Source organism: Indicator indicator, chromosome 20, assembly GCF_027791375.1.
Source record: "Indicator indicator isolate 239-I01 chromosome 20, UM_Iind_1.1, whole genome shotgun sequence".
Lineage (NCBI taxonomy): Eukaryota > Metazoa > Chordata > Aves > Piciformes > Indicatoridae > Indicator > Indicator indicator.
In genome coordinates, this window is record NC_072029.1 from 11,658,480 (window position 1) to 11,684,593 (window position 26,114).

Here is a 26,114-nt window from a genome sequence, read left to right on the forward strand (position 1 = left end):
TGGATCCATCTGGGGGGTCCTGGCACCATTCGGGGTGTGGGAGCAGAGTAACCAGCTTCTTCCCGCTCCCCCAATTCCCACCCCAGTGTCTTGCACTGGTGAGGCTGGAGCTGTGCCAGCCCCCTTCTTATGGCACTATGGGTTGGGAAGTTAGAGGGGCAGATTTGGCTTGGTGGGCACTGCGGGAGAGCCAGCTAATCCGTGGCTGGAATGTGGATGTGCCGGATGGCAGCAGGGATTAGGGAGCAGCTGGAGTTGGGGAGTGCCAAGGGTCAACCCGGTGGCCCTGGTGGGGCACGAGAAGCCACAGCTTTGGCATCTGCTGGGGCTGCAGCTCCTCATGCCCCACCAAGGCCCATGGTAGGTGATGATGACGATGCCGGCGGTGGTGTGGCACCCATGTGAGACCCAGTCATCTGTCACCACCCTCCTCTCGGTCCCCACTGTCACGTGGAGCCACATCCTGTGGCAATAAACACAGCACACTGGTGCCGGAGGGGTCATCTGGGTGCCTGCAGAGCTGCTGAGGGGCAAGTGTGGAGTGGAAATAGCGAGTGGGCAAGTTTGGGGCATTGGGACGGAGGTTTGGTGCCATTGGTCACCGGGGGTCGCATCTGGGGGTCACTCAGTGCCACAGCGCTGCAGGGTTTGGCTCTTGGCTGTGGGGTTGGGCACCATGCCCGGGGTCCCGGTGGGGGGTCTGGGCCCCCTCCCGCCATCCCGGCTCCGCTCCCCTCCTGGCGTTTGTCTTGGCCGTGGCTGTCCCGTGCGCTCTGGCTGCCAAGACAAACCAGCCTGGAGCCGGCTGAGGAGGGGCAGACGCAGTGGCACCCTGTGGACAGGGACAGCCGGTGGCAACAGGGCCATGCCCCTAAGCCCCCCACCCCTCTCTCCCCCCAACAGGTTATGCAGCCCCGAGAGCGTCCCCTGAGCCCCCGCGAGAAGGAGAAGGGCTAAGGCAGCCGTGCCTGCACATCGTGCCAGTGCCAGTACCATGGCTCGCTGCCCGGTGTCCTCTGAGATCCACCACATTGTCTCCTCGGCTTTCCAGAGCGTAAGTGCCACAACAGCGGTGGGCATGGCCCCATGGCAGCCAGGGGGGGCATGGTTGGGTTGCCCGTGCCACCCACCTGGGCAAGGGCTGCTGTGGCACAGCTGTCTCGCTGTGCAGCACTGGGGCTTGTTGAGCTGGGGCTGCCAGCTCTGCCAATGCCACTCATGGTGGGTGCCAGCAGTGCCAGCCCACGGTGGGTCCCAGGAGCAGTTAATGATTAACCCTTTGTGCTGTGCGGTTGCCCAGTGCCGTTGGGCAAGCTGCTATGGCACGTGACCAGGGCGTGTGGCCTGGTAGCTTTGTGAGCCATGGATTTCCTTTTGGACAGCCGGGTGAGCTGTGGGGTGGCAGGTCCCTCATGCCAGGGACACAGTACCCACTGGGGCCAGAGCTATGCCCAGTGGTGCCACGGGAACGTGCCAGGGCATGTTGGGACACGGGGACATTGCTCAGGGATGGTGCTGGGAATAGCTCAGCCCTGCTGACCCTTGGCAGGGTGCTCCAGGCCCTGGCACACGTGGGGATGTGGGCACTTGGTTACACTGGGCTGGGGATGAGGGTTCAGGGAGCGGGTCCTAGGCATCACCGCAGACAGGGTCAGTGTGTGGGTACCAGAGGAGTAGGGCAGGGACATGTGGCATGGGGATGATGTGGGCTGCAGGTGTGGGGTCCAAGGTCATTTTGGGGCTGCAAGGATCCTGGGGTCAGGACAGGGATGTTGGCAGCTGCTGGGTGCTGCCTCACTGGGCACTGCCAGGGCTGGATGGAGCCTTGTGGTTTATGATCTATGGGGACTCTGGAGGGGGCAAGGGGTGTCTGATGGGGATCCCGAGCCAATGGAGGGGCCATGGTGGAGGACTGCAGGCAGAAGCTGTGGCATGATGCTGCCATTGCGGGTTTGATGACAGGGCAGTGGGTGTGATGGGCACAATTGCACAGCAAATCTCTGCTGTCCCCTGTTCTCCTCATCTCAGGCATGGCCCAGGGGCTCTGGGGTCACCACAATGGGGACAGGGGACCATGGCTCTGCCTAGAACATGCCAGTTGGGCTGGGATGTGCCAGGCTGGGAGGACTGCAGAGTTGGCACTCTGCACAACCCTGGCTGGTCACTAACTCAGAGTGCCAGGCTATCCCCAGTGGGTTGGCAGCACCCATCACCACTGCCTGGGGGTGTTCCGGCAGGCAGAACCTGGCACCCCTATGTCCAGGGTGCCTCTTTCCCCCGTCTAGGTCCCCCCACCTACATCTGGCACCATCATTCAAGTGCCCCACGCCAGGGGTCGTCAACCTGCTTGGTCTAGGGGGTGACTGCTGGTGTCTGAGGCAGGGCAGGGACTGTCCCCGCTGGGGCTGAGTGCTTCGAGGGGATCTGGGGGGGCTCTGACGGGGCCGGGCAAAGTTCTCCACTTGAGGCGGTAGGGGGGGGGAGGATGCACTTTACCAGGGGAGGGCCGCACGTTACCGGGGAGGTTGGAACATTACCGGGAGGGGAATGTGGGGGGGGTGGTGACCCGACCTGACCCGTGCAGCACCGGGGGAGGAGGGACTGTCGGTGCATTCCCGGTGCGTCGTCGAGCCCGGGGGGCAAAGTGTTTGCTGGGGGGTTCTGCAGCACGAGAGGGTCCGTGCGTTGCCGGGGGGACGGTCGGGGAGCTCGGCCGGGGAGGGGTCGGTGCATTCCTGGGGATTCGGTGCATTGCCGGGGGGCCGGTGCGTTACCGGGGTCGGTGCATTCCTGGGGAGGTCGGTGCATTCCTGGAGGCGGTGCGGTGCCGGGGATGGGGGGCGGGGGGGAACCATGCATTGCTGGGGGGCTCGGGGCAGGGGGGTTGTCGGTGATGGGGGAGGGTTCGGTGCATTCCCAGAGGCGGTGCGTTACCAGCGCGGGGGGAGGGGGGACGAAGTGGGGGGCGTGCATTGCCGGGAGAGGTCGGTGCGTTCCCAGAGTCCGTGCATTACCGGGGTGGGGGGTGGGGGTGTCCGTGCATTACCTGCGGGTCGGTCCGTTCCGTTCCCGGGGGGTCAGAGCTCGGCGAGATTGAAGGGGGGGTGGGGTGCAACATCCCGGTGCCCGCAGCCGGTGCCCGCAGCCGGTGCCCTCTGCGGCCGCTGTCACCTTGAGGCGGGCGCGGGGCGGCTCCGTCAATATTTGGCGAGGCCGGGAATGAGCCGCCGCCCCCCGCCACCCCCCCCCCCCCAGCCCCCCCAGCCCAGCCGGGCCGATAAAGCGCCGCCGGAGCTGCGGCGGGAGCGCGGCTCCGCCATGACTCAGGTAGGGCCGGGGCGGGGACGCGCACCCCGCACCCCCCCGACCCCCGGACCTCGGCACCCCTCGGACCCCCTCAGCCACCCCTCACCCCTTGCCCTCACCTCCCCTGGACCCCCCCAGCCCCGCACCCCTGTAGCTGCCCCGCACCCGCAGCACCCCCTCTCCACCTCTCCTTATCCCAGCATTCCCCCAGTACCCACCAGCAGCACTGGGACGGGGGCAGGGCTGGGGGTGTGTGGTGGGGTCACAGCACCCAGGCATGGCACTGGGAGCGCTGGGGCTTGGCTGGCTGGGGAGAGGAGCTCAGGGGTGCTAGGGGTATATAGGAGGACAGGGCACCAGGGTATGGCACTGCAAGTGCTAGGGGAACACAAGAGGACATAACATCGAGGCACTGGGAACACTGGGGGTGCACAGCAGGGCATAGTACTGGGGTGCTGGGTGTACACAGGGCAAGCATGGTACCAAGACACAGCAGTGGGGGTTCCAAGTCTGGGCTGCTCTCGAAGTGGACACAGGGGTGCCCGTGTCCATGCGGGAGGAGCTGAGGGCACAGGGTGCTCTGGATGGGCACCATCCCGGGGGGTGCAGTGAGGTGGGCACATCCCCTGGGTGTGGGGCAGTTGGTGACCCCACAAAGCTACCATCCTGGGCACCCATCATGTGGGGCTGTGCGCTGGGGGGCCAGTGGCATGGTGGTGCTAGTGGTACCAGTGGTGCCAGCTGCCTGGTCAGCCACACTGCCATCCCACAGCCTGAGCAGGAGGCACTGGGTGCTGTCTCACCCACGTTCGGGGAGGAAGAGGAGGAGAAGGACCTGAACAAGGCTTTGGGCGTGGAGCGGTTCGAGGAGATCCTGAGCGACACACACCCCCGCAACCGCAATGCCGAGGAGGCCGGGCGCAGCTATGGCGAGGAGGACTTTGAGTGTGAGCCGGGCACTGGGCACCAGGCTGGCACCAGGCAGGTGCCACCAGGGTGCCAACTTGCCCTGTCCCCTGCAGACCACCGCCAGTCATCCCACCACATCCACCACCCGCTGTCCACCCACCTGCCCCCTGATGCCCGCCGCAAGAAGGGAGGAGTGCCAAAGAAGGGCAAGAAGAAGCCACGTTGTGCTTCGGTGCCCGGTGAGACCCCCACCATCGAGGAGGCTGAAGAGGATGAGGATGAGGCTGGTGACACTGAGCCTGAGCCCTCGGCTGAGGAGCTGCGGCCGCCTGAGGCAGTGCAGGTGAGGGCAGGGCTGGGCTTTGTTGTGCCCCCTGCTCTGGGTGTGTCTGTGGTACTGTAACCAGTGGCACCTCGTCGAAGGGCACACAGCAGCAGCCAGTGCCAACCGTTTCCTGCTGCAGTTCTTTCTGCAGGAGGACGAGGTGCCTGAGCGGCGGCCCGAGGAGCCGGCGACAGCCCCGGCACTGCCCGTGTGCCCCCCAGATCCCCGGGAGTCCACATCTCCCCGGGCAGGCAGGTGAGTGAGCCCTGGGCAATGCCTGGGCTCAGCTGAGGCTGGCACAGGTCTGGGGGGCTGGGACTCCCTCCACAGGTGCTTGGATCTGAGGAGGCCTTTCGCCCCTCTAGCCCCGATGCAGAGGAGGGGTCCTTGGCGGGGCGAGCAGGTGCCGCTGGCGATGCTGGATCCCCCAGCCGGCCTATGCCCAAGGCATCGCAGCCAGGGCACCGCAGCTACAACCTGCATGAGCGGCGGCGCATCGGCAGCATGACTGGTGCGGAGCAGGAGCGCTACCAGAAGATGCCAACGGATGAGTCAGAGGCGCAGACACTGGCATCGGCTGACCTGGACTACATGAAGAGTGAGTGGGGGACACCCTGTGCCTGCCTGCCATTTTGTCAGCAGCTGAGCCATGTATCAGGGCCAGTGGGTCTGGCAGTGCTGGATAGCTTTGTGGGTTGGGCGCGGGGTCCAGCCTTGCTGCAGGCACTGGGTATGGCACAGCGGACCTGTTACTGGGGTGCCAGGGATGAGCTGTGCCCACATGGAGCACAGCCAGGAGGCGATGCCAGAGTGACAGGAGCTGGCATTAGCAGTCGTGCATCCCCTGGGTGCTGGCAGTTGCAGGCTCAGGGACTCCCAGGGCAGTGGGGGAAGATTTTGCCTCCTGGCTCCACAGGGAGCTGCCCACAGCAGAGTCTGGGTGCCAATGGGCAGACACAGCCGGGGCATTGGGCACTCAGGTGGCCCCAGTTTGAGGAGCCACCATCCTAAGGAGTCATGCCAGCTTCTGCTCATCACTGTTGGCAATAGAAAAGCTGCAACTGGGTAACCCCCTGGTGCCACAGATCCCATCCTCTACCAAATGCCACCATGCTTATGGGCTCCAGGGCTGTGATGGTCCTTGCCAAGCCCCAGCTTGAGTCCCTTGTCTCCCAAGTGTCCTGGGCAGGCTGCCAGCCCATGGCTGCCAAGTGTCCAGACTTGGTGGTCACCTACACACCTCCATTGCTGTCCCCTCTGTCTCTTGTCAGGTCACCGCTTCGAGGATGTGCCAGGGGTGCGCCGGCACCTCGTCCGGAAGAGTGCCAAGGCACAGGTGGTGCACGGCAGCAAGGACCACAAGGAGCCCAGCACCCGGCAGCGCAAGCAGGACCGACAGCCCCATGAGGTGGGGAGGTTGGCACTGGGGGTGGCAGGGCTGGGAGTCCTGGTGCCAGGCAGGAGCTGGGCAGGACTGGAGGTTCTGACATAGATTGGGTGGTAGACCTGGTGTACCAGAGGAGCTGGAGTGTGGCAGAGGACCAGGGTGAGTGGCTGGGTGGTCATCATGGAGGGTGGCCGCCTGTGTCTGGCTCCATCATACTAGAGGGGGTCCCTGTCATGGCAATGCTGACCATGCCATGTCAGTGCCAACCATGCTGTGCCAGTGCTGATCATGCTGTACCATGCCACAGGTGTTTGTGGAGCTGAATGAGCTGGTGGTGGACAAGAACCAGGAGCTGCAGTGGAAGGAGACTGCGCGCTGGATCAAGTTTGAGGAGGACGTGGAAGAGGAGACGGACCGGTGGGGGAAGCCACACGTGGCCTCCTTGTCCTTCCGTAGCCTCCTGGAGCTGCGCAAGACCCTGGCCCATGGTAGGGAGGCAGGGCTGGCACCGTGGGGTGTGGGTCAGCATGGAGAGTGCCTGTCCCCTCTCACCTCATCCCTCCATCCCACCCCCAGGGGCTGTGCTCCTCGACCTGGACCAGAAGACGCTGCCAGGGGTGGCCCATCAGGTGGTGGAGCAGATGGTCATCACCGACCAGATCCGGGCCGAGGACCGTGCCAACGTGCTGCGAGCACTGCTACTCAAGCACAGGTCAGCACGGGGGGCAGTGGCCACAGCACCCCTCAGCTGGGACCCGCTCCCCATCCCCGGGCCCACCAGCATGCAGGGACATGGGGCCGGCACAGACTGCTTGGCTTTGTCCTACAGCCACCCGAGCGACGAGAAAGACTTCTCCTTCCCCCGCAACATCTCGGCGGGCAGCCTGGGCTCCCTTCTTGGCCACCACCACAGCACCAACCACATAGGCGAGGGCAGTGAGCCGGCCGTCACTGAGCCCCTCATTGCCGGCCAAGCCGCTGAGCACGAGGTGCGGGTGGATGTGGAGCGGGAGGTAAGCTCAATGTCCCTGCCTCCCTGTTCCTGCATTCCTTGCAGCCTGGCACCCTCCTCGTCCTCAGGAGGGGCCCTGGCCGAGCCTCTGTGCCCGCAGAGGGAGGTCATCACCCCCACACCCCCGGCTGGCATCACCCGCTCCAAATCTAAGCATGAGCTGAAGCTGCTGGAGAAGATCCCGGACAATGCCGAGGCCACCGTGGTGCTTGTGGGTATGGAGGGTGGCAAGGGGTGGGAATATTGGGCACTACATGCTGAGCTCCTGCAGTGTCCCCTTGCACACCGTGGTGACCCCTGTCCTCCACGGTACCCACCCAGGCTGCGTGGAGTTCCTGGACCAGCCCACCATGGCCTTCGTGCGACTGCGGGAGGCAGTGGAGCTGGAGTCAGTGCTGGAGGTGCCGGTGCCGGTGCGGTTCCTCTTCGTGCTGCTGGGCCCCAGCAGCACCCACATGGACTACCATGAGATTGGGCGCTCCATCTCCACCCTCATGTCTGATAAGGTCAGCTTTGTGCCCCCGCTGTGCCTGTGCCCCCACTGCAGCCAGGCTGGGTGCCTCCAGCTGCATGCCCTGACCCCACCCTCACCCAACCAGCAATTCCATGAGGCTGCCTACCTGGCCGATGACCGCCACGACCTCCTGACGGCCATCAATGAGTTCCTGGACTGCAGCGTGGTGCTGCCGCCCTCTGAGGTGCAGGGTGAGGAGCTGCTGCGCAGCGTCGCCCACTTCCAGCGTGAGATGCTGAAGAAGAGGGAGGAGCAGGAGCGGAGGCTGCTGCTGGAGCCCAAGTCCCCTGAAGAGAAAGGTGCTGGTGGGGCAGGGGCTGGCTGGTGGTGTGGTCTTGCTGTGCAGAGCCTCATCCCCTCCCGTAGTGATTCCCCGTGGGGTTGCCGTGAGGGATGTGCCAACCTCTTTGGAGTATGGGGGTCTGACACCCCAGCCATGCCAGGACAGTGGCCTGTGGCCTGAGCTCTGGTTTTGCCATGCACAAAACAGTCTTTGTTGCCCCCTGATTGGGCTGGGCTGGGAGCAGTTCGTAGATTCACAGAATGGTTTGGGTTGGAAGGGACCTTAAAGATCATCCCATTCCAACCTGCGTGTCATGGGCAGGGACACCTTCCACTAGCCCAAGTTGCTCAAGGTTTCATCTAACCTGGCCTTGAAGACCATCAGGGAGGGGGCATCCACAACTTCCCTGGGCAATCTGTTCCTGTGTCTCACCACCCTCACTGTAAATTTGGCTGGGCTGGGTAAAGTTCTGAAAAGACTCACAAGCTGGAGGGCAGCACCTTCTCAGGGTCACCAAGGGCTCACAGAGCAAAGTGGTCAATTCATTTTGCTGCATCAGGTGAAGCCCTTCGGTCTGATCACGAACTAGAAATATATCCTCGAGTCACAGACTGGTTTGGGTGACCTTCAAAGCTCCTCCAGTCCAACCCCTTGCAGTCAGCAGGGATATCTGCAACTAGGGCAGGTTGCTCAGAGCCCCAAATAACCTGACCAAGGATGGTTCCAGGCATGGGCCATCTCCCACCTCTCTGTGCAGCCTGGGCTGGGCTCTCACCACCCTCAGTGTCAAACATTTCTCCCCTCTCTCCAACCTGAGTCTCCCTCTTTGAGTTTAAGCCATCGCCCCTTGCCCTGGCACGTGCCACACGTGCTGCTGTCACCTCACTGACTGTTGCGTGCTGGTCGCAGCGCTGCTGAAGCTGAAGGTGGTGGAGGGCGAGGGCGAGGAGGACGCTGATGACCCCCTGCGGCGCACGGGGCGCCCCTTCGGGGGGCTGATCCGCGACGTGCGCCGGCGCTACCCACACTACCTGAGCGACTTCAGGGACGCGCTGGACCCCCAGTGCATCGCCGCCGTCATCTTCATCTACTTCGCTGCCCTCTCACCAGCCATCACCTTCGGAGGGCTGCTGGGTGAGTGTTGGGGAGCAAAGGGCTACTGCCAGGGCTGGGCACTGCGGGGGGGCAGGGGTGCTGCCAGGGCCAGGCATTGCCGAGGGGCACGGCAGACATGGGTGCTGGGCACCACCCTGCACCCGCATCCTAGGAGGGAGTGGTTGAGAGCTGCCAGCACGTGGTGCCATCTGTGCTGATGAGGGGTGATGCTGCCGGCTGTGCCTGAGCCTGTCCTGCCTGCAGGGGAGAAGACGCAGGACCTGATTGGGGTGTCAGAGCTGATCATCTCCACCTCGCTGCAGGGCGTCATCTTCTGCCTGCTGGGTGCACAGCCCCTGCTGGTCATCGGCTTCTCAGGGCCCCTGCTGGTCTTTGAGGAAGCCTTCTTTACGGTGAGAGCCTGGGGGGCTGTAGGGCAGATGGATGAGCCCGCCGTGTGCCCAGGAGGCCAAGAAGGCCACCAGCATCCTGGCTTGGATCACGTTGGTGGGACCAGCAAGAGTAGAGAGGTGATTGTCCCCTTGTACTGGGCACTGGTTAGACCACACCTCGAGTACTGGAGTCAGAAGGACATTGAGGAGCTGGAGCAGGTCCAGAGAAGGGCAACAAAGCTGATGAAGGGTTTGGAGAACAGGGCTGGTGAGGAGCAGCTGAGGGACCTGGGGTTGTTGAGCCTGGAGAAAAGGAGTCTGAGGAGAGACCTTCTGGCTTTCTGCAACTCCCTTGAAGAAGGTTGGAGCCAGGTTGGGTCAGTGACAGGACAAGAGGAAATGGCCCAGGGGAGGTTTAGGTTGGACATGAGGAACAATTTCTGCCCTTTGAGGGTTGTCCAGGCCTGGCCCAAGGCAGCAGAGGAGTCCTCATCCCTGGATCCTCCAGGCTGTGGAGATGTAGTGCTGAGGGCTATGGTTTGGTGGTGCCTTAGCAGTGCTGGTTCATGGTTGGACTCCATGATCTTAAAGGTCTCATCCAACCCAAATGATTCCATGATCTGCCAGGGCTCTGCCTTAGCCCTGCAGCCACCCCACTGCTGACTCCTGTCTGTCTCCCTCCATCTGTCCATCTGTCTGCATGGCCCTGACAGTTCTGCATGTCCAACGAGTTGGAGTACCTGGTGGGACGCGTCTGGATCGGCTTCTGGCTCATCCTCATCGTGCTGGTCATGGTAGCCTTTGAGGGCAGCTTCCTGGTGCGCTTTGTCTCCCGCTTCACCCAGGAGATCTTCGCCTTCCTCATCTCCCTCATCTTCATCTATGAGACATTCTCCAAGCTGGCCAAGGTGAGCAGGCAGGGCTGGGTCTGTGGTGTCATGGTGGGGTGGGAGGGCACAGGTGGGACCCAGCTGAGGCTGGTGCTGCTCAGATCTTCCAGGAGCACCCCCTGCACGGCTGCTTGCGGGACAACAGCACGGGGCCCGCGGCGTGGCGCAACAGCAGCACGGTGGAGGGTGGCGCTGCCAAGGTGACCGGGCAGCCCAACACGGCACTGCTGTCCCTGGTGCTCATGGCTGGCACCTTCTTCATTGCCTTCTTCCTGCGCAAGTTCAAGAACAGTCGCTTCTTCCCTGGAAGGGTGCGTGGGGCAGGAGGGACGGGACGGCGACGTGGGGCCCGGGGTGAGCCCTGTTTGGGGTGGAGGGGTTTGGGTGGTGGTGGGGCTGGGGCTGGGCTGAACCCTCTCGTCCCCCCAGATCCGGCGGCTGATCGGTGACTTTGGAGTGCCCATTGCCATCCTGGTCATGGTGCTGGTGGACTACGGCATCCAGGACACCTACACACAGGTGGGTAGCACCCAACCAGCCCCCTACTGGCAGGAGCCCCCCAGCCCAGCACCCTCCTGCCAGTGTCTCAGTCCCCTGTGGCACCATCTGTGCCCGCCATGGATGCCACCATATTGGCCACCTCCAGCTTCTGGTCTCTCAGCCCACCTTGAGCCTAGCTGTGGTGGGTCCTGGTGCCCCACCTCACCCCATGGGGCCAGAGCTGGTGCCCCCTCTGCAGCGTTTCTGGCCCTGTCCTGCAGAAGCTGAGCGTGCCCAGTGGGTTCTCAGTAACAGCCCCGGAGAAGCGGGGCTGGGTCATCAACCCCCTGGGTGAGCAGAGCCCCTTCCCCGTCTGGATGATGGTGGCCAGCGGGCTCCCGGCTATCCTCGTCTTCATCCTCATCTTCATGGAGACGCAGATCACCACGTGAGTACAGTGGGGGGCAGAGGGGTCTGTGCCAAGTTGTGCCATGCCATGTCATGCTGAGCCGTGCCAGGTTGTGTGGTGCCAGGCTGTGCCAGGCTGAGCCATACCAAGCTTTGCTTTAACATGCTAATCTGTGCCATGCCCAGCCAGGCCATGTCATGCTGTGCCATGCTACATCAGGCTGAGCCATGCCGTACAGCTGTGCCATGCTGAACTGTGCTGCACTGAGTCATGACATGATGTGCCAAGCAATGCTGCACCATGTGGAGCAGTGCCATGCTGTGCTGTGCCATGTTGAGCTATGCTATGCTGACCATGCTCTGCCAAGCTGTGCCATGCATTCCTGTGTGAGCTGCCTTAGGTAATTCTGCTTCGGCAGGGGAGGTTGGACTTAATGATCTCCAGAGGTCCCTCCCAACCCCTGCCTTTCTGGATTCTCTGATTCTATGTCATGCTGTGCTATGCCCAGCTTTGCCATGCCATGCTAAGCTATGCCAAGCTTTACCATGCCATACTGAGCTGTGCCAAGCTGACAGTCTGCCCTCGTGGCCAGGCTCATCATCAGCAAGAAGGAGCGGATGCTGCAGAAGGGCTCCGGCTTCCACCTCGACCTGCTGATCATCGTGGCCATGGGTGGCTTCTTTGCACTCTTTGGGCTACCATGGCTGGCAGCAGCCACAGTGCGCTCTGTCACCCATGCCAACGCCCTCACCGTCATGAGCAAGGCTGTGGCACCCGGGGACAAGCCCAAGATCCAGGAGGTGAAGGAGCAGAGGGTCACTGGGCTACTAGTGGCCATACTGGTTGGTAAGTCCAGCCCTGGGGAGCTGCAGTGGTGGCATCTGGGGTGCTCTGAGCCCTGGACAGACTGGTGTGACCTGGCCCATGTGGGCACCAATGGCTCAGGATGTGGGGGATCGACTGGGCAGAGAGGAGCGGGTCCAGGGAGGTGCCCCCTCCCCAGGCAGCATGGCTGACTGTGCTCTGTCCAGGGCTGTCCATCGTCATCGGGGACCTGCTGCGGCAGATCCCTCTGGCCGTGCTCTTCGGCATTTTCCTCTACATGGGCGTCACCTCCCTCAATGGCATCCAGTTCTACGAGCGCCTGCAGCTGCTGCTGATGCCCCCCAAGCACCACCCCGATGTCTCCTACGTCAAAAAGGTCAAAAAGGGGAGTCCTGGGGGAGAGCTGTGGGACCCTCATGTGGGGTAGCAGTCAGCCTAGGGCACCCTGGGGTTTTGGGCACTTGGGCATCTGAAGGACAGGCTCTGTCAAAGCTATTATGGGGGTCATGGGGACACAGGGCAGCTCCCCTGGGGCAGGCAGACCCTGGGCATGGGCAGCCACGTCCTGGAGGAGGCACTGCTCTGTGAGGGGACGCAGGGCACTGACAGCGTTGCCCGTGCAGGTCCGCACGCTGCGCATGCACCTCTTCACCGGGCTACAGCTGGGCTGCCTGGCCGTGCTCTGGGCTGTCATGTCCACCGTAGCCTCGCTGGCCTTCCCCTTCATTCTCATCCTCACGGTGCCACTCCGCATGTGCCTGCTCAGCCGCATCTTCACTGACCGTGAGATGAAGTGTGTAAGTGCCCTCGGGTCCCTTCGTCCCTGTGTGCCCCGCAGCCTGGTCTGTCCCTTGTCCTGTGGGTCTCTATGAGAGCATCCCAGTGGGTCCCTGGTCCTGTTGGCCTCTTATCCTAGTGGACGACTCATCGTCATGGGCCCTTTGTCCCAGTGGGTCCTTCATCCTGTTGATCCTTCATCTCTGTGGGTCCCTTGGCCCAGTGGGTCACTCATCATGGGTCCCTTACCCTGGTGGGTCCCTTGGCCCAGTGGATCAGTCATCATGGGTCCCTTACCCTGGCGGGTCCCTTGGCCCAGTGGATCACTCATCACGCGTCCCTTGTTATGGTGGTTCACTCATCACTGTGGGTCCCTTGGCCTGCAGGTCCCTTGTCCCTTTGTCCCCCCAATCCCAGTGGATCCCTGCTGCCTTGGGTGGGTGGGTGGGTGCTGGGGGTCCCTTGCTGCCCGCCCTCTCCCCACAGCTGGACGCAGCCGAGGCTGAGCCCATCCTGGACGAGCGGGAGGGGGTGGATGAGTACAACGAGATGCCAATGCCGGTGTGAGCGGCTGCCAGCGCCCTGCATCCCGGGCTGAGCCCCCACACTGCCACCCGCATGGGAATGGGCTCCCCCGTGCCTTTAGCAGGCAGGGGGGGTCACACCTGCCAAAGAGTTGCTGGTCACAGCCTTGCTCTGCCAGGGACCCCCCTGCACCCCTCCAGCTGCACAGGGTCTGGCCGAGCCTTCAGGTGCCGCTCAGGCACATTGTGCCCATGCCACAGGGCAGAGGCCCTTCCCTGGCCACCCTGCAGGAGAGCTGCGGGTCCTGCCCCAGCCCCGCTGCACCCCTGGGCCCAGGACCCACCCGGGCACCTCCAGCCATCAGGTCTTTTATTTAACAGAGCAATTCCAGTGGCAATAATCAGCTTCAGAACCAGCACCCTGGGTGGGGGGGTGGGGGGCCCGTGCACCCTGCCCCTGGGCAGCAGCACCCCTGCACCCACTGCCAGGGCTGGGTGCTGGCCCGGTTGGGGGGACTGTGGGCAAGGTTGGGGGACTAGGGGAGGGTCCCTCTGTGCTGGGCCCAGCTGCTGCCTCGTCCCAATAAAGAGACTGGACTTTGCACACTTTTCACCAGTTTTATTGTAAAGGTCACCCCCCACCCCCAGCACCCCCTTGTCCCAGCACAGGGAGCACGCCCCAGTGCAAACAGCTCCCCTCCCCCCACCCAGGACCCTGCATGTGTGGGCCAGGCTCAGCCCCATCCCTCCCAGCGGCAGGGCTGGGGGCACAGGAATGCCCCCACTACCAGCCGGCTGTCAGGCCAGGCCCCCTGCCGCCAATGCTGGGGAGGCAGGGCTAGGGCAAGGGGGGGGCCAGTGAGGGACCTTCCCCCCCCCTCTCCCAGCACCCAAATCTCCCCCTCTAACCCCTCAAGTCGTTCCCCCAACTAACAGCAATAAATAACCTTGCTCCCCGGCCCTGCGTCACGGAGCAGGTGCCCACCGCCCAGCCCCACATCCCCATTGCCCCCTGGGATTGGGGGGGGGCAGCTCCCTGTGTCACCCCCCCACCCAGGGGAAAGGGGCTGGCAGCACCCACCTGAGCCCACCCCACTGTGCCCCCCCTCCCTGCCCGCCACTCAGGCTGTCTGTCTGTCCCTCAGAAGCGCAGCTCCCTCAGCTTCTGCCGCAGGTAGTGCTTGGCCTCCTCGATGCCACTCACCTTCTCCAGCTCCGTGTAGGGCAGCTGGAAGGGCACAGAGACAAGGCTTCAGGGAGCTCCACAAGCACCACCCCCAGCAGCACCACTTTCACCACCACTAGCACCGTCATCACCAGTTCCACCACTGCCCTTAGCACCACCAGTCCCCAGCCCAACGCTGCCCACCCATCCATGGCAGTGGTGGGGAAGAACCAGAGCTCAGGACCCTTCTCAGGGTGGGCTTAGGAGGAGCAGACAAGCCCCACCTTGGCATCCCACTGACCCCTGAACCACCCCAAACACAAGACAGACCACCCACGTGGATGTTCCCATGTCTTGTCCTGCCCCTTCCTGCCAGCCCATCTGGGCACAACCCAGGAGGTGCTTCTCCAAGGCCACCCCATCTCCAAGAACATTTATCCAGTTCCAGGCCCTCCTGCCCCTGAGCTGGTCCCCAGTGACAGCTCCAGCACAGCCCCATGCTAGGACTGGAGCTAGGAAGGGATCCACAGGGATGAGGCAGAAGGCTCCAACTTCACCCTGCCCTGCAGGGAGGGGACCTGGCAGTAATCCCACTGTGGCCTAGCCCCAGGCACATTTTGGAGCTCAGGCATAAGGGGAGTCCTGACCCAGCCCTCCTGGGAATGAGGAAGAACAAGAAAAGCTCCTTCAGGCTTGGAATGAGGAATCCCAGAGTCACTTGGGTTGGAAGAGCCCTTTGGGATCCCAGAGTCCAACCCTTAGACCAACACTGCCAAGTCACCCCCAAACCATGTTCCTCAGCATCACATCTTCACGGCTTTGAAGCCCCTCCAGGGATGGGACTGAGCCCAGCCACCTGAAAGCCAGCAGGACCCACAGGCATGGGCGGTGCCCACAGGGCTGCACTTGGCTCCCTGGCAGTGCCAGCACTGGCAGTGGGGTCAGAACAAACAAAGCAGCGTTGCCTGGCACCTGCTGGCACCAGGCACTGCAGGGCTGCCAGGAAGGACAGGCCCAGAAAGGAGAAAACCTGCTGCCGTTGGAGGGCTTTCAAAGCCATGGAGGTTCTGGGATTCCCTTGTTTTCCTGCACCAAAAGGGACCTGACCATGGCCCTGCTCCAGAGACCTCACTGCCCAGTGGCCTCAGCCCCCCAGAGCAGCCTTGAACCACAGCAGGTGCCCAGAGCAGTGATCGGCACCGGAGATGGTTGGAGATGGGGACCAGACCTCAGAGCTGTGCCCTGCACAGGGGGAGCACCATCCCTGGCTGGGGGACAGGCAGGGGCAGGCAGCCTCAGCTCTGCAACATGGTGATATAAAGCCACAGCCAAGTGGCTGTGCCAAGTGTCCTCCTCTATCAAGGACACCCCAGAGCCCACAGGCAGCTGGAGTCTGTGGCACTGGGCGCCCTTCTCCATGTGCCAAAGTTGCTGGGCTCCGCTGCTGCCCAGCGGCAGAGTCTGTCCCCAGTAGCAGCTGCATGGCCCTGATCCATGGCCACCAGACGGTCACAGGACCACTGGAGCTCTGCACCAACAGGAGACACAAGGAGGAGCTTGGTGCTGGCACCAAGGGGCAGTGATGGGGCTGTGGCAGATCTGTGACAGGCATTCAAGTTACCTCCAAGTGGGAAAGTAAGCAGGGACAAGAGGCTGGTGTTTTGGATGGGTTCTCAAAGATCCAGCCTCAGGCTAAACATCACCTCCCTGTGATGGTGCCCTGAAAAGCCCTGAAGGAGCTGCAGAGCTTCAACCAGCACCTCCACTCCCCCAGGAGATGTGAGAACAACTGCGAATGGCTGGTGAGGTACCAGGGGCTCCTCCACCTGCAGTTCTCACCATGGACCAGCCAGAGGCTGCACCTGAGGAGGTCAGGGCTCCAAAACCAGCACTGCAGGAGCTTCATCTCACCTTGCCCTCAGCCACAGGCAGGACCCTGCTGTGGAACATCAGGCCCAGCTCTGTCCCCAGATTATTTCCACACTGAGGCCCTGCAGCCCCACAGCCACTCCTCCCCTCCCTGCCCAGCATGGCCAGGTCAAAGCTCCAGACCTGCAGGACAAGATTCCTGCAGGAACAGCGCCACGAGGGGCTGTCCCATCACCCACCCCCTCACCTGAGTGCCCCACCACAGACAAGCCTCACCTGGACAGTCTGGGGTGGGGGAGGTCAAAAAGGAGTCATGTGGAGAAGGACCTGGGAGTGCTGGTGGACAACAGGGTCCATGGCCCAGCAACGTACCCTTTTGGCCAAGAAAGCAAATGGTCTCCAGGGGTGCAAGAAGGTGGCCAACAGGATGAGGGAGGTTCTTGTCTCCCTCTCCTCTGCTCTGGTGGGGCCACATCTGGAGTCCTGGGTCCCGTTCTGGGCTCCCCAGTTCAAGAGAGAGAGGGAACTACTGAAGAGTCCAGGGAAAGCTGGGAAGCTGCTGAGGGGCCTGGAGCATCTCTGTGAGGAGGAAAGGCTGAGAGCCCTGGGGCTGCTGAGCCTGGAAAGAGAATCTGAGAGGGGATCTGATCAATGCTCAGCAAAAGATAAATGGTGGGGGGCAAGAGGATGATTCCATCTGAATGAAGATGAGAAACTTGTTTAGTGTGAGGGTGCTGGAGACCTGGAGCAAGTTGCCCAGAGAGGTTGTGGAGTCTCCTTGTCTGGAGAGCTTCCAAACCCTCCTGGCCACTGTGATCCTGGGCAAGCTGCTGTGGCTGCCTCTGCTTTAGCAGGGGGGTTGGACTGGGTGATCTCCAGAAGTCCCCAGGCCCATCCCAGTGGGGACACTGTTCTCCAGCCCAGTCCCTCACCCATCTCACCACAGCCCTGGGCATGTCCTGCTGGAGTGGTGGGAGGAAAGGGGCAGCCCCCGCTCACCTGCACCAAGCAGTAGCCCAGCAGCCGCAGGTGCCTGTCCCTCATGGCCCGTGAGCCCACCAGGATGTCCGAGTTCTGGCAGTAGTGCCACTTGTCATTGACCGACAGCACCACCCTGCAAGCAACAGCGCAGGCAGCATCACCCCCCTGGCACTGCCCGGGCAGCAGTACCACCCAGGCCCCACAGCAGCAGGAGGTGAAGGGCAGCACTCCGCACCCTGCCTGTGCCTAGTTGCTGCCAGGGGCTCCCCTGGGCTGGGGGACTAGGGGCAGTGAAGACCCCACGCTGGACCCCAAGGACTGGGGACACGTTGTGGCCTGAGGTCTGGGGACAGGGGTTTGAGCGGACACAGGCAGGGCAGGAGGTGTCCTGCTGAAGGGCAGGGACAGGGTGCACCCCGCTGTGTGGGGACAGGGAGGGCTCCCCACGTACCTCTGGATCTCCTCGGCTCCCTGCACCCCCTCGCCCAGTGCTCGCTTGGGGCTGGGTCGGTGTGGCGAGGGTGGGTGCCCGGTGTCCTCGCTGGGTGGGGGACTCCGGCCCTCGGCTTCCTCCTGGCTCTGCTCCCCTGGGAAGCAGCTGTGATTGTGCCCCGGGCAGCTGCTGGGAGCCGACACTGCCTCCTCCTCCTCTTCCTCCAGGATCTTGCTGATGGGGAACTGGAAGAGGGTGGCTGCGGAGGTGCCCCCCGGGGAGCAGTTGGGGGTGCCGGGGGTCTGTGCCGAGAGACACTCGGAGGGGCTGCTGAGCGAGGAGCTGCCCTGGCTCTCCAGCGAGGCCTCCTTGCTCAGCCCACAGAAATAGTCCGAGGGGGGCTGGTAGCAGGGCCCCCCTGGAGCCGGGCAGAGCGTGGGCAGGAAGCGCCCGGCCAGGCTCTCCCGGGGAGGTGGGGGGCTGCTGGGACCCTCTGCTGCAAACGGAGCAAAGTCCTGCAAGTCCGAGGTGAGGGCCAGGACGCTGGAGCGCAGTGAGAGGGCGGCGGCAGCCGCGGCGCTGAGGGCAGGCGGGGCCTTGGATGCAGCCGGGATGCGGGAGAGTGGCAGGACCGTGCCCGAGCGGTTCACCCACAGCAGGAAGTCTGGGGAGAGCTGGGGTCAGCTGGGCATAGACCCTGCTGGTGGGCACCCTGTGAGACCCCCCTGCTGATGGGACACGGGCTTGGGGACCCTGTGAAACCCCCCTGCTGATGGGACACAGGCTTGGGGACCCTGTGAAACCCCCCTGCTGATGGGACATGGGCTTGGGGACCCCAAATGCCAGACAGCCCAGTAGCCAGAAGCACCAAGGGACCTCCTACGTGGGCCTTCCCACACTGGGGGTGCTCAGGGAGCTTCAACCCACAGCACCAGGGGAAGGTGGTGATAAGATGCCCAAATCTGGGTGTGCCCTGAACAATTCCCCACCCTCAAGCATCCTGTGAGCTCCGTGGCAGCTGCAGGGGTTCTGCTGCCCCTACCGCACCCACAAACCCCACCTGCAGCCCCCTCCCCAGCCCCAGGGCCCTGCCCCACTGTGGGGGCTGTACCTGTGCAGTATCCAGGAGGCAACACTTCGTCCTGCCGGTAGCACTCCTCCCCCACCAGCTGCCGCAGTGCCTCAGCCACCAGCCCCTTGTAACTGGGGGAGAGAAGAGTCAGGGGGGCAGGGAGGGACCCCCAGTCCTGAGGAGAGCCCACCTGTGTCCTGTTCTGAATCAAGGAATCAGAGACCTTGGGGTTGAGAAAGGCTACTAAGTCCAACCATTAACTGCCAGGGCACCACCACACCATGGCCCTCAGCACCACATCTCCACGACTCTGAAACCCCTCCACTGTCCTCAGCCTCCTTTTCTCCACGCTCAACAACCCCAGTTTCCCCAGCTGCTCCTCACCAGATCTCTTCTCCAGACCCTTCACCAGCTTTGTTGCCCTTCTCTGGACCTGCTTTAACCCCTCAAGGTCCTTGGAGTGAGGGGCCCAAAACTGACCCCAGGATTCAAAGTGTGACCTCACCAGAGCCCAGTTCAGGGGACTATTCCTGCCCTGGTCCTGCTGGCCACACCATTGCTGATTTCTGAGCACATCTGCACAGAGATATGAGGGCCCCTGAGAGTGAGAAACGAGAGCTTTGATTTCTGCTGCTCCTGGACAAGAAAGGAATATGCTTCAACTTTCTCTCTCCAGAAGTATCCTTCAACTCTAACCATGCTGGGATTCTGGGAAGGGGTTGTCATGGCCTGGCCCAGGCCGGTGGTAGAGTCCCCATCCCCGGAGGGGTTTCAAAGCCATGGAGATGTGGTGCCGAGGGCCACGGTTTGGTGGTAACCTAGCAGTGCCAGGATCACAGTTGGACTCCACAACCCAAAAGGTCTTTTCCAAATCAGGAGATCCCATGCTGCTTTTCTCCAAGCCCCAGAGCTCACGTCCCAGCATCGCTTTTAGCTGGCATCCTACCCCAGTGCCCAGCAGCTGTCCTGCCCTGCCTGGCGGCACCCACCTGTACTTCCTGTTGGCCTCATCAGCGGTCAGGGCGTGCTCAAACATGAGGACGCGGTAGCGGGGGTCGAGGCGGGGGCCGCGGTACTGACGGAACTCCAGCTCCACCGCTGCGTCCAGCAGCGAGAGGTAGCGGCGCACGATCAGCGCGTAGGGGCTGCCTGCGGGCACAGCAGGCACGGGCAGATGGCTGCGGGCACCCCTGCATGGCACACACCTAGCCCGGGGCTGCCTGGCCCTCCCGCAGCAGGGGGGTCTTCTCCCCACGCCTTCAACCCCCACCCGGCCCCGAGGCGCTGTGGCTGCGCTGGCTCCACGTACTCATGACGTTGGTGATGAAGGCCGGGGAGAAGACCTGGTGCAGGACACTCTGGGGGAAGTGGCTGAGCTGGAACATGGACATGAGGATGTTGACGGTGGCCAGGGGCGAGCTGCCAGCCTTCTGCTCCAGGATGGCCTCCAGCTTGGGGAAGAGCTCGCTGTGGTTGGACGGGCGGTAATTCATGCGGCTGAAGGGAAAGACCAGCTTCTGGATCACCTGCAGGCCAGCAGAGTCAGAGGATCAGGAAACAGGTTTGGGTGGGAAGGACCATTCAGCTCATGGAGCCCAGCCCTTAACCCAGCACTACTAGGTCACTGCCAAACCATGGCCCTCAGCACCACACCTCCATGGCTTTGAAACCCCTCCAGGGATGGGGACTCTACTACCAGCCTGGGCCAGGCCTGGACAACCCTCAAGGGGAAGAAATTGTTCTTCATGTCCAACCTAAAACTCCCCTGGGGCTGGGCTGGGCCGGGCCAGGCCAGGCCAAGGCCGGCCCAAGAGCTAGGCAAACACCTCTCATAAGACAGAGGGATCAGGGCATGTCCCATTTGGTGCCCAGTGAGATGCCCCAGCCTGAGGATAGAGAAGGGATGTGGTAGCCCCAGGACCCACCTTGCTGTCAAGCTGCTCTCCACGCTTCAGGAGGAAGTTTGCGATGGTGTCAAGCAGCCGTGGCTCGCGCAGCCGGTGCCGGGCCACGTACTTGGCGATGAGGGCCATGGTGTAGGGGGTGAGGTTCTCTGCCTTCCTGGGCAACCACTCTGCAGAGCAGACCACAGAGTAGGGGCTGTCAGGGGGACCTGTAGCTTTCCCAGAGCCACTACAGCTGGGCAGGGAAGGCCACACAGGCAGGTAGGGACAAGAGGACCTGGGCAGTGAGGCCACCTCTGCTGAACGCCAGAAGGCTCACAGGAGCTTGGAAGAGGCTGGGGCAGGTTCCCAGCTCATGCACCCAGATGGCACAGCTGGAATGTGCAGAGAGTAGGGGGCTTCCTGTAGGAACCCCACCAAATCCATGCTGCTCCTGGCCTTGAGGAAAGCTGGGTTCACCCCTTGGAAGGGCTGGGCTGGTCATAACCACAGAATGGGCTGGGTGGGGAGGGACCTTCAAAGCTCATCCAGTCCAAATCCCTTGCAGTCAGCAGGGACATCTGCAACTAGAGCAGGGTGCTCAGAGTCCCAGACAGCCTGAGCTGGGATGGTTCTCCCACCTCTCTGGACAACCTGGGCCAGGCTCTCACCACCCTCCGTGTCAAACATTTCGTCCTTAGACCTAGTCTAACTTAGAGCTTTTCCTGCTCGTCTCACGCTGCAGGCGTGGCAGAGCTATCCTGGCTCAGCAAGGCCTTGGTGGCGCCATCCCAAACGCCAGTGTCCTCTGGGGACAAGCAACGAGGCTCCAATGCAAGTGGCCAGCACCTGGCTCAGCCAGGGGCAGTCCCTGCCCTTACCTGCCATGCTGCGGATGAATCGCTCTTGCCGGTTCTCGTAGAAGAGCTGCGAGCTGAAGATGGCCTCCAAGGCCTTGTTGTTGGCCTCCTGGGCACACAGGGCCAGCATCTCATCCAGGAGGGCCAGCTCGTGCTCCCGCATGGCGCTGACCTGCCCCAGCGTGTGCCGCACCAGCCGCAGGATCTTGCGGTTGTTGATGAGCTGCTGGTCGGACGCTGGGTGGCCCTGCAACGCCTGTGCCCGCAGCCGGTAGTAGGAGAGCAGCAGGAAGAGGGTCTGGGGGTGCCGCTCCTTCTCCAGGTGCCGCTCCAAGCTGCTGAGGCAGGACTCGACCAGGGGATGGGGGCTGGAGGGGTGCAGCCTCATCACGCTGCTGAAGACCATGGAGACGTCCTTCTGGTTGAAGCGGCCCAAGCGGCTCCGTGACTCCTCCTCCAGCACTCGCACCAGCGGCGACTCTCCCGGCAGGCCTGGGGCAGGGATGGGGTTAAGGACAGGCACATCCCCTCCTCCTCACTGGGAACAACCTCCCCACTCCACACCAAGAGGACCTTCCCCACAGAGCCCGATCCCCCTCAGGCAGGAGCCTGCAGCCAGAGCAGGCCAGATCTGCCATGTGGGTGACCAAACCCAAGGCGGAGGAAAGAGGAACAGCATGGCAAAGCCTGATCAGAAGATCAGCACTACAGCAAAGGTGAACCCTGTGCTAGATTGTCCTCACCTCTTCCAGCAATAGGATTCCATCAGGCTGGGGGCAGTGGCTGGAAACTGCCTGAAGGAAAATGCACTGGGGGTCAACAGGAGCTGGATGAATGAGTCAGTGTTTGACCAGGTGGCCAAAAAGGCCACAAGCATCCTGGTCTGGAACAGCAATAGTATGGCCAGCAAGAACAGGGCAGGAATCGACCCCCCTGACTGGGCACTGGTGAGGCCACACCTCAAATCCTGGGGTCAGTTTTGGGCCCCTCACTCCATGAAGCACATTGAGGTGCTGGAGCAGGTCCAGAGAAGGGCAATGGAGCAATGGAAGGGTCTGGAGAACAGGGCTGGTGAGGAGCAGCTGAGGGACCTGGGGTTGCTGAGCCTGGAGGAAAGGAGGCTGGGGCTGGGTGGGGGTTGCTCTCTAATCCCAAGGAGAAAGAGACAGGACAAAAGAAATGGCCTTGAGTTACCCAAGGGGTTTAGGTCTGACATGAGGAACAATTTCTTCCCTTGAGGGTTGTCCAGGTCTAGCTCAGGCTACCCAAGGCAGTGGAGTCCCCACCCCTGAAAGGAGTTCAAAAAGTCATGTAGACGTGGTGCTGAGGGCCATGACTTGGTGGTGACCTGGCAGTGCTGGGTTCATGGTTGGATGCCATCAGCTTAAGGATCTTTCCAACCTAAATTACTCTGTGACAGTGGAGCAAAGCAGCTCACCCACAGAAGGTTCAGCTCTTAAACCTCAAACTTCCTGCAGATAAATAATGGGCCTCAAAAATATGTGAAGAGAAGTTTTGGTTGGAAAACAACTCAGAGAGCAGCACAGTGCCAAAGCCAGCGCCAAGCATTCATCCGGTCACATTGCTTCTCCCATTCCCCAGCTCAGCTGTGGCCTCCCACCCTCCCAGGGAAGGGCTCCAGCTCTGGAGGAGCTCCTCAGCCACGGAAAGTCAAGAGGTCTGACCACAGCACTGTGAAGAGAGGCCAAGGCCACCCCTGGCATGTCAGGAGCGATGACTTCAGGCAGCAGATCAAGCGTTGTGTGCCCTGCAGGGCCCTGGCAGCCACAGGGGCAGCGGCTCAGCACTAATGGGAGGTGAGTGGAAGGTGGGGAGTGGAGGATGGTGCCCAGCGGCTGCCCCTCAGCCAGGCCCCCAGAGGTGGGTTGGTGTCACTAAAGAGTGGAGCCTGGGGAGCAGCAGATGTGGAACACAAAGTGTGGGTGAAGCCTCCACAGGCAGGGGGCAGTGGGGCCCAGGTACCTGGCAGCCCCACCCTGGTGCTAACAATCAGCAGGTGCTGAGAGACTGAGAAGGGAGAGCAGAGCCCAAAGAACCAGCCAGGAGCCCCTTCCTTGCAGGAGGGGGAGCTTCGAGGATCACAGATGCCCTAGACAAGCAAAGGGGGAGCCCCCAAGGACATAGCCCTCACCTGGCCTGAAACTTTTCTGCTTGACATCAAACACCTGAGAACAGAAGGCTCGAGGCTTACCAGTGGCTCAGTCAAGATCTTGTGTCTCACACTTTAACACTTGGATGCTTGTGGATTTTCAGAGCCAAAACTCAACACCAGAATCCCCCAATCCCAGCATGGTCAAGTTGGAAAGGGGCCTCTGGAGAGCACCTAGTTCAACCCCCCTGCTAAAGCAGGGCACCCACAGCAGCTTGCCCAGAATCACAATGGCCAGAGGGGTTTGGAATCTCTCCAGACAAGGAGACTCCACAGCCTCTCTGGACAGCCTGCTCCAGGACACCAGCACCCCCACACCAAACAAGTTTCTCTTCCTGTTCAGATGGAACTTCCTGGGGTCCAGTTTGTGTCCCTTGCTCCTTGTCCTGTCACTGGACACCACTGACAAGAGTCTGACCCCATTCTCTTGTCCCCATCTTTTAGCTCTTCCTGAGCACTGAGAAGATTTCCTTTCAGGCTGCTCTTCTGCAGGCTCAACCGTCCCAGGGCTCTCAGCCCTTTCTCCTCACAGAGATGTTCCCAGGAGTTGTCAGATGGCCTGCCCACTGTGTACCTCAAGGAGAGTCTCCTCCTCAAAGGATAAAGGATAGAGTTCCTTCTGTCCCAAGGCCACCCTTAAAGATAAAGCCCTACACACACTCAGACACTGGTTCCTGTATTGCCCACTCCTTCCTCACTCCAGGGCAGCCAGAGCAGGCAGCTGCCCCTTCCCCTGGATGTTGGGCACAGACCGGCGCATGGCTGTGCCCTCCCGACAGCCTGTTGGCAAGGCAGGCACAGGCCCCAGCACTCACCCAGCGCAGCAGCAGCATACAGGCAGTTGACGATGCTGAAGTTATCGAACTTGGAGCAGCCACTGATGATGGCCTGGCACAGAGTTTGGAACTCCGGCTGCTCCAGCATGGGGCCAGCCCCGCGGCTTTCCCCATTCAGCGCGGCCTGGCCCTGCTGCTGCTGAAGGAGCTGGCCCAGCTTGTGGAGGGCGATGGGGTAGTGGCTGGCGGACACCTTGCTGGGGTTCTGCGTCACCCACCGCAGCACTTCGCCCACGCTGCGCGAGCGCTCAATCAGCCGCTTCATGGTGAAGAAGGTGTCGTAGCTCATCTTCTCGTGGATGAAGTTCCAGCTTTTCCTCTTGCCGTGGCCCCGCGGCCTGCAGGCATCCGGGGGGAATGCGGGCAGCAGTCCATGGCCGTAGGGTTCCAGGGGCAGCAGCACTGCCCGCTGCTTGCCTTTGCCCGCGCAGTAGCAGGCGGGATACATCCCGGCCCCGCTCCGTTCACCGGCAGCCAGGCCCGTCCGGACTCCGGGCCGCGCGCTCTCCCGGGTCAGAGCACGGAGCCATGGCAGCAGGCGCAGCATGGCGAGGGCTGGGCGGCTCGGCAAGCTTCCGAGAATCGGGAGACCCTGGGGACACAGAGGGGTGACAGCGTTCAGCTCCTGGCTCTGGGGCTGCTAAAGCCTAGGATGGGAGTCTCCTGCAGGGCTCCACCCCACCGCAGAGCTACTTTCCCCACAGAGCCCCGGGTTCTGAGACCCCCACCCTACACAGCTCTCCCAGCCCACACAAGCCCCGTTGTACCGGGACCCCGCCCTATACAGACGTCCTCACCCTGATGTCTCTTGGCCCACAAAATTCCCTCCACGTTCCCGGGGCCCCCAGCTCGCAGATCCCCCTTGCCCCAGGACCCCCCCAAGCACGGATACCAGACCGGTACCGAGCACCCGGGACAACACTGAGCGCACCTCCCCTAGTACCAGGATCCCTGCTCCCCTTGATCTTCCCCTCTTCCGGCAGCGGGAACCTCAGACCGCCTCGATCTTCCCCCTTTCCCGGTACCATGATCCCTGGGCCGCACTGAGCTTTCTCCCCCGGTACCGGGACCCCAGAACCGGGCAGCACCGGGTTCGCGACAACTGGCCCACCCAGACCCCCATCACCTGGTGCCCTATTCCCACCCGTCTTCCCGCTGTCCCCCGCCCAGCCCTACATGGCGCTCGCGGCCGCGCTGGGACTCGCCGCCGCCGCCCCGGCCGCTCAGCGCCGCCCGGAGCCCGGGTCCGCCATCTTCCCGACAGCCCCTAGGCGCTAAGGGAGGCCGTGGCCCCGCCCCACGCGAGGACCACGCTTCCGGGGGCGGGACCGGGCACGCGAGATCCAGCAGCCTGCGTAGTGGCGTATGGGGAACGCTTCCAATGAGCAAGTGCCTGCACACGGGGGCGGGGCGAGCCCGCAGCGCATGCGCACGGCCAGCACTGGGCCACGCGTGGCACGACGCCCTACCCCCTGCCCGCCGGCCCCAGCGCCGCAGCGGAGCCCTGAGCCGTTGGTACCGTTCACAGTCTTTAATCAGAACAGGGTGGAGGGAGCGCGTTCCCGCCCGCAACACGACCCCGGCCGCAGTCCCCGGCCGCAGGGGAGCGGGGACTGGACAGAGGTTCCGTGCAGGGCTGGGAGGACACCGGAACTCCTCCCCGAGGTAGCACAGTGCTGGCTCCCGCAGCGGCTCCGGTGGCAGCGCTGGCCGGTCC

The 26,114-nt window shown here is 62.6% G+C and overlaps 2 protein-coding genes across 2 annotated transcripts; one reads left to right on the plus strand and one right to left on the minus strand.

Moving 5' to 3' along the window:
• The first annotated feature begins 1,362 nt into the window (after positions 1-1,362).
• On the plus strand, positions 1,363-13,171 carry SLC4A2 (solute carrier family 4 member 2). Its single transcript, XM_054390081.1, is given in 22 exon segments — positions 1,363-1,386; positions 4,079-4,253; positions 4,329-4,558; positions 4,680-4,836; positions 4,917-5,138; positions 5,812-5,948; positions 6,235-6,415; positions 6,504-6,639; positions 6,757-6,940; positions 7,040-7,154; positions 7,261-7,445; positions 7,539-7,752; positions 8,646-8,870; positions 9,096-9,244; positions 9,937-10,131; positions 10,215-10,424; positions 10,543-10,632; positions 10,875-11,041; positions 11,595-11,848; positions 12,034-12,203; positions 12,451-12,624; positions 13,091-13,171. Coding segments are annotated over 22 exon segments (3,675 nt in total).
• A 1,086-nt stretch (positions 13,172-14,257) lies between these two features.
• Positions 14,258-24,944, minus strand: FASTK (Fas activated serine/threonine kinase). Its single transcript, XM_054389971.1, has 10 exons — positions 24,377-24,944; positions 21,413-21,883; positions 20,574-20,722; positions 19,958-20,174; positions 19,638-19,797; positions 18,688-18,779; positions 17,783-18,240; positions 17,595-17,722; positions 17,162-17,276; positions 14,258-14,356 (listed from the first exon to the last, which is right to left on the minus strand). The coding sequence occupies exons 1-10, from the start codon at positions 24,942-24,944 to the stop codon at positions 14,270-14,272; spliced, it is 2,445 nt and encodes an 814-aa protein (XP_054245946.1). The 3' UTR covers positions 14,258-14,269.
• Positions 24,945-26,114: the final 1,170 nt, after the last annotated feature.

Coding starts and splice junctions, on each gene's coding strand:
- FASTK (XM_054389971.1), bottom strand. CDS start 24,944: ATGCTGCGCCTGCTGCCATGGCTCCGTGCTCTGACCCGGGAGAGCGCG. Junction 19,798..19,957: donor CTTCATCACCAACGTCATGA/GTACGTGGAGCC, acceptor CTGTGCCCGCAG/GCAGCCCCTACGCGCTGATC. Junction 14,357..17,161: donor TGGGCTACTGCTTGGTGCAG/GTGAGCGGGGGC, acceptor GTGCCCTTCCAG/CTGCCCTACACGGAGCTGGA.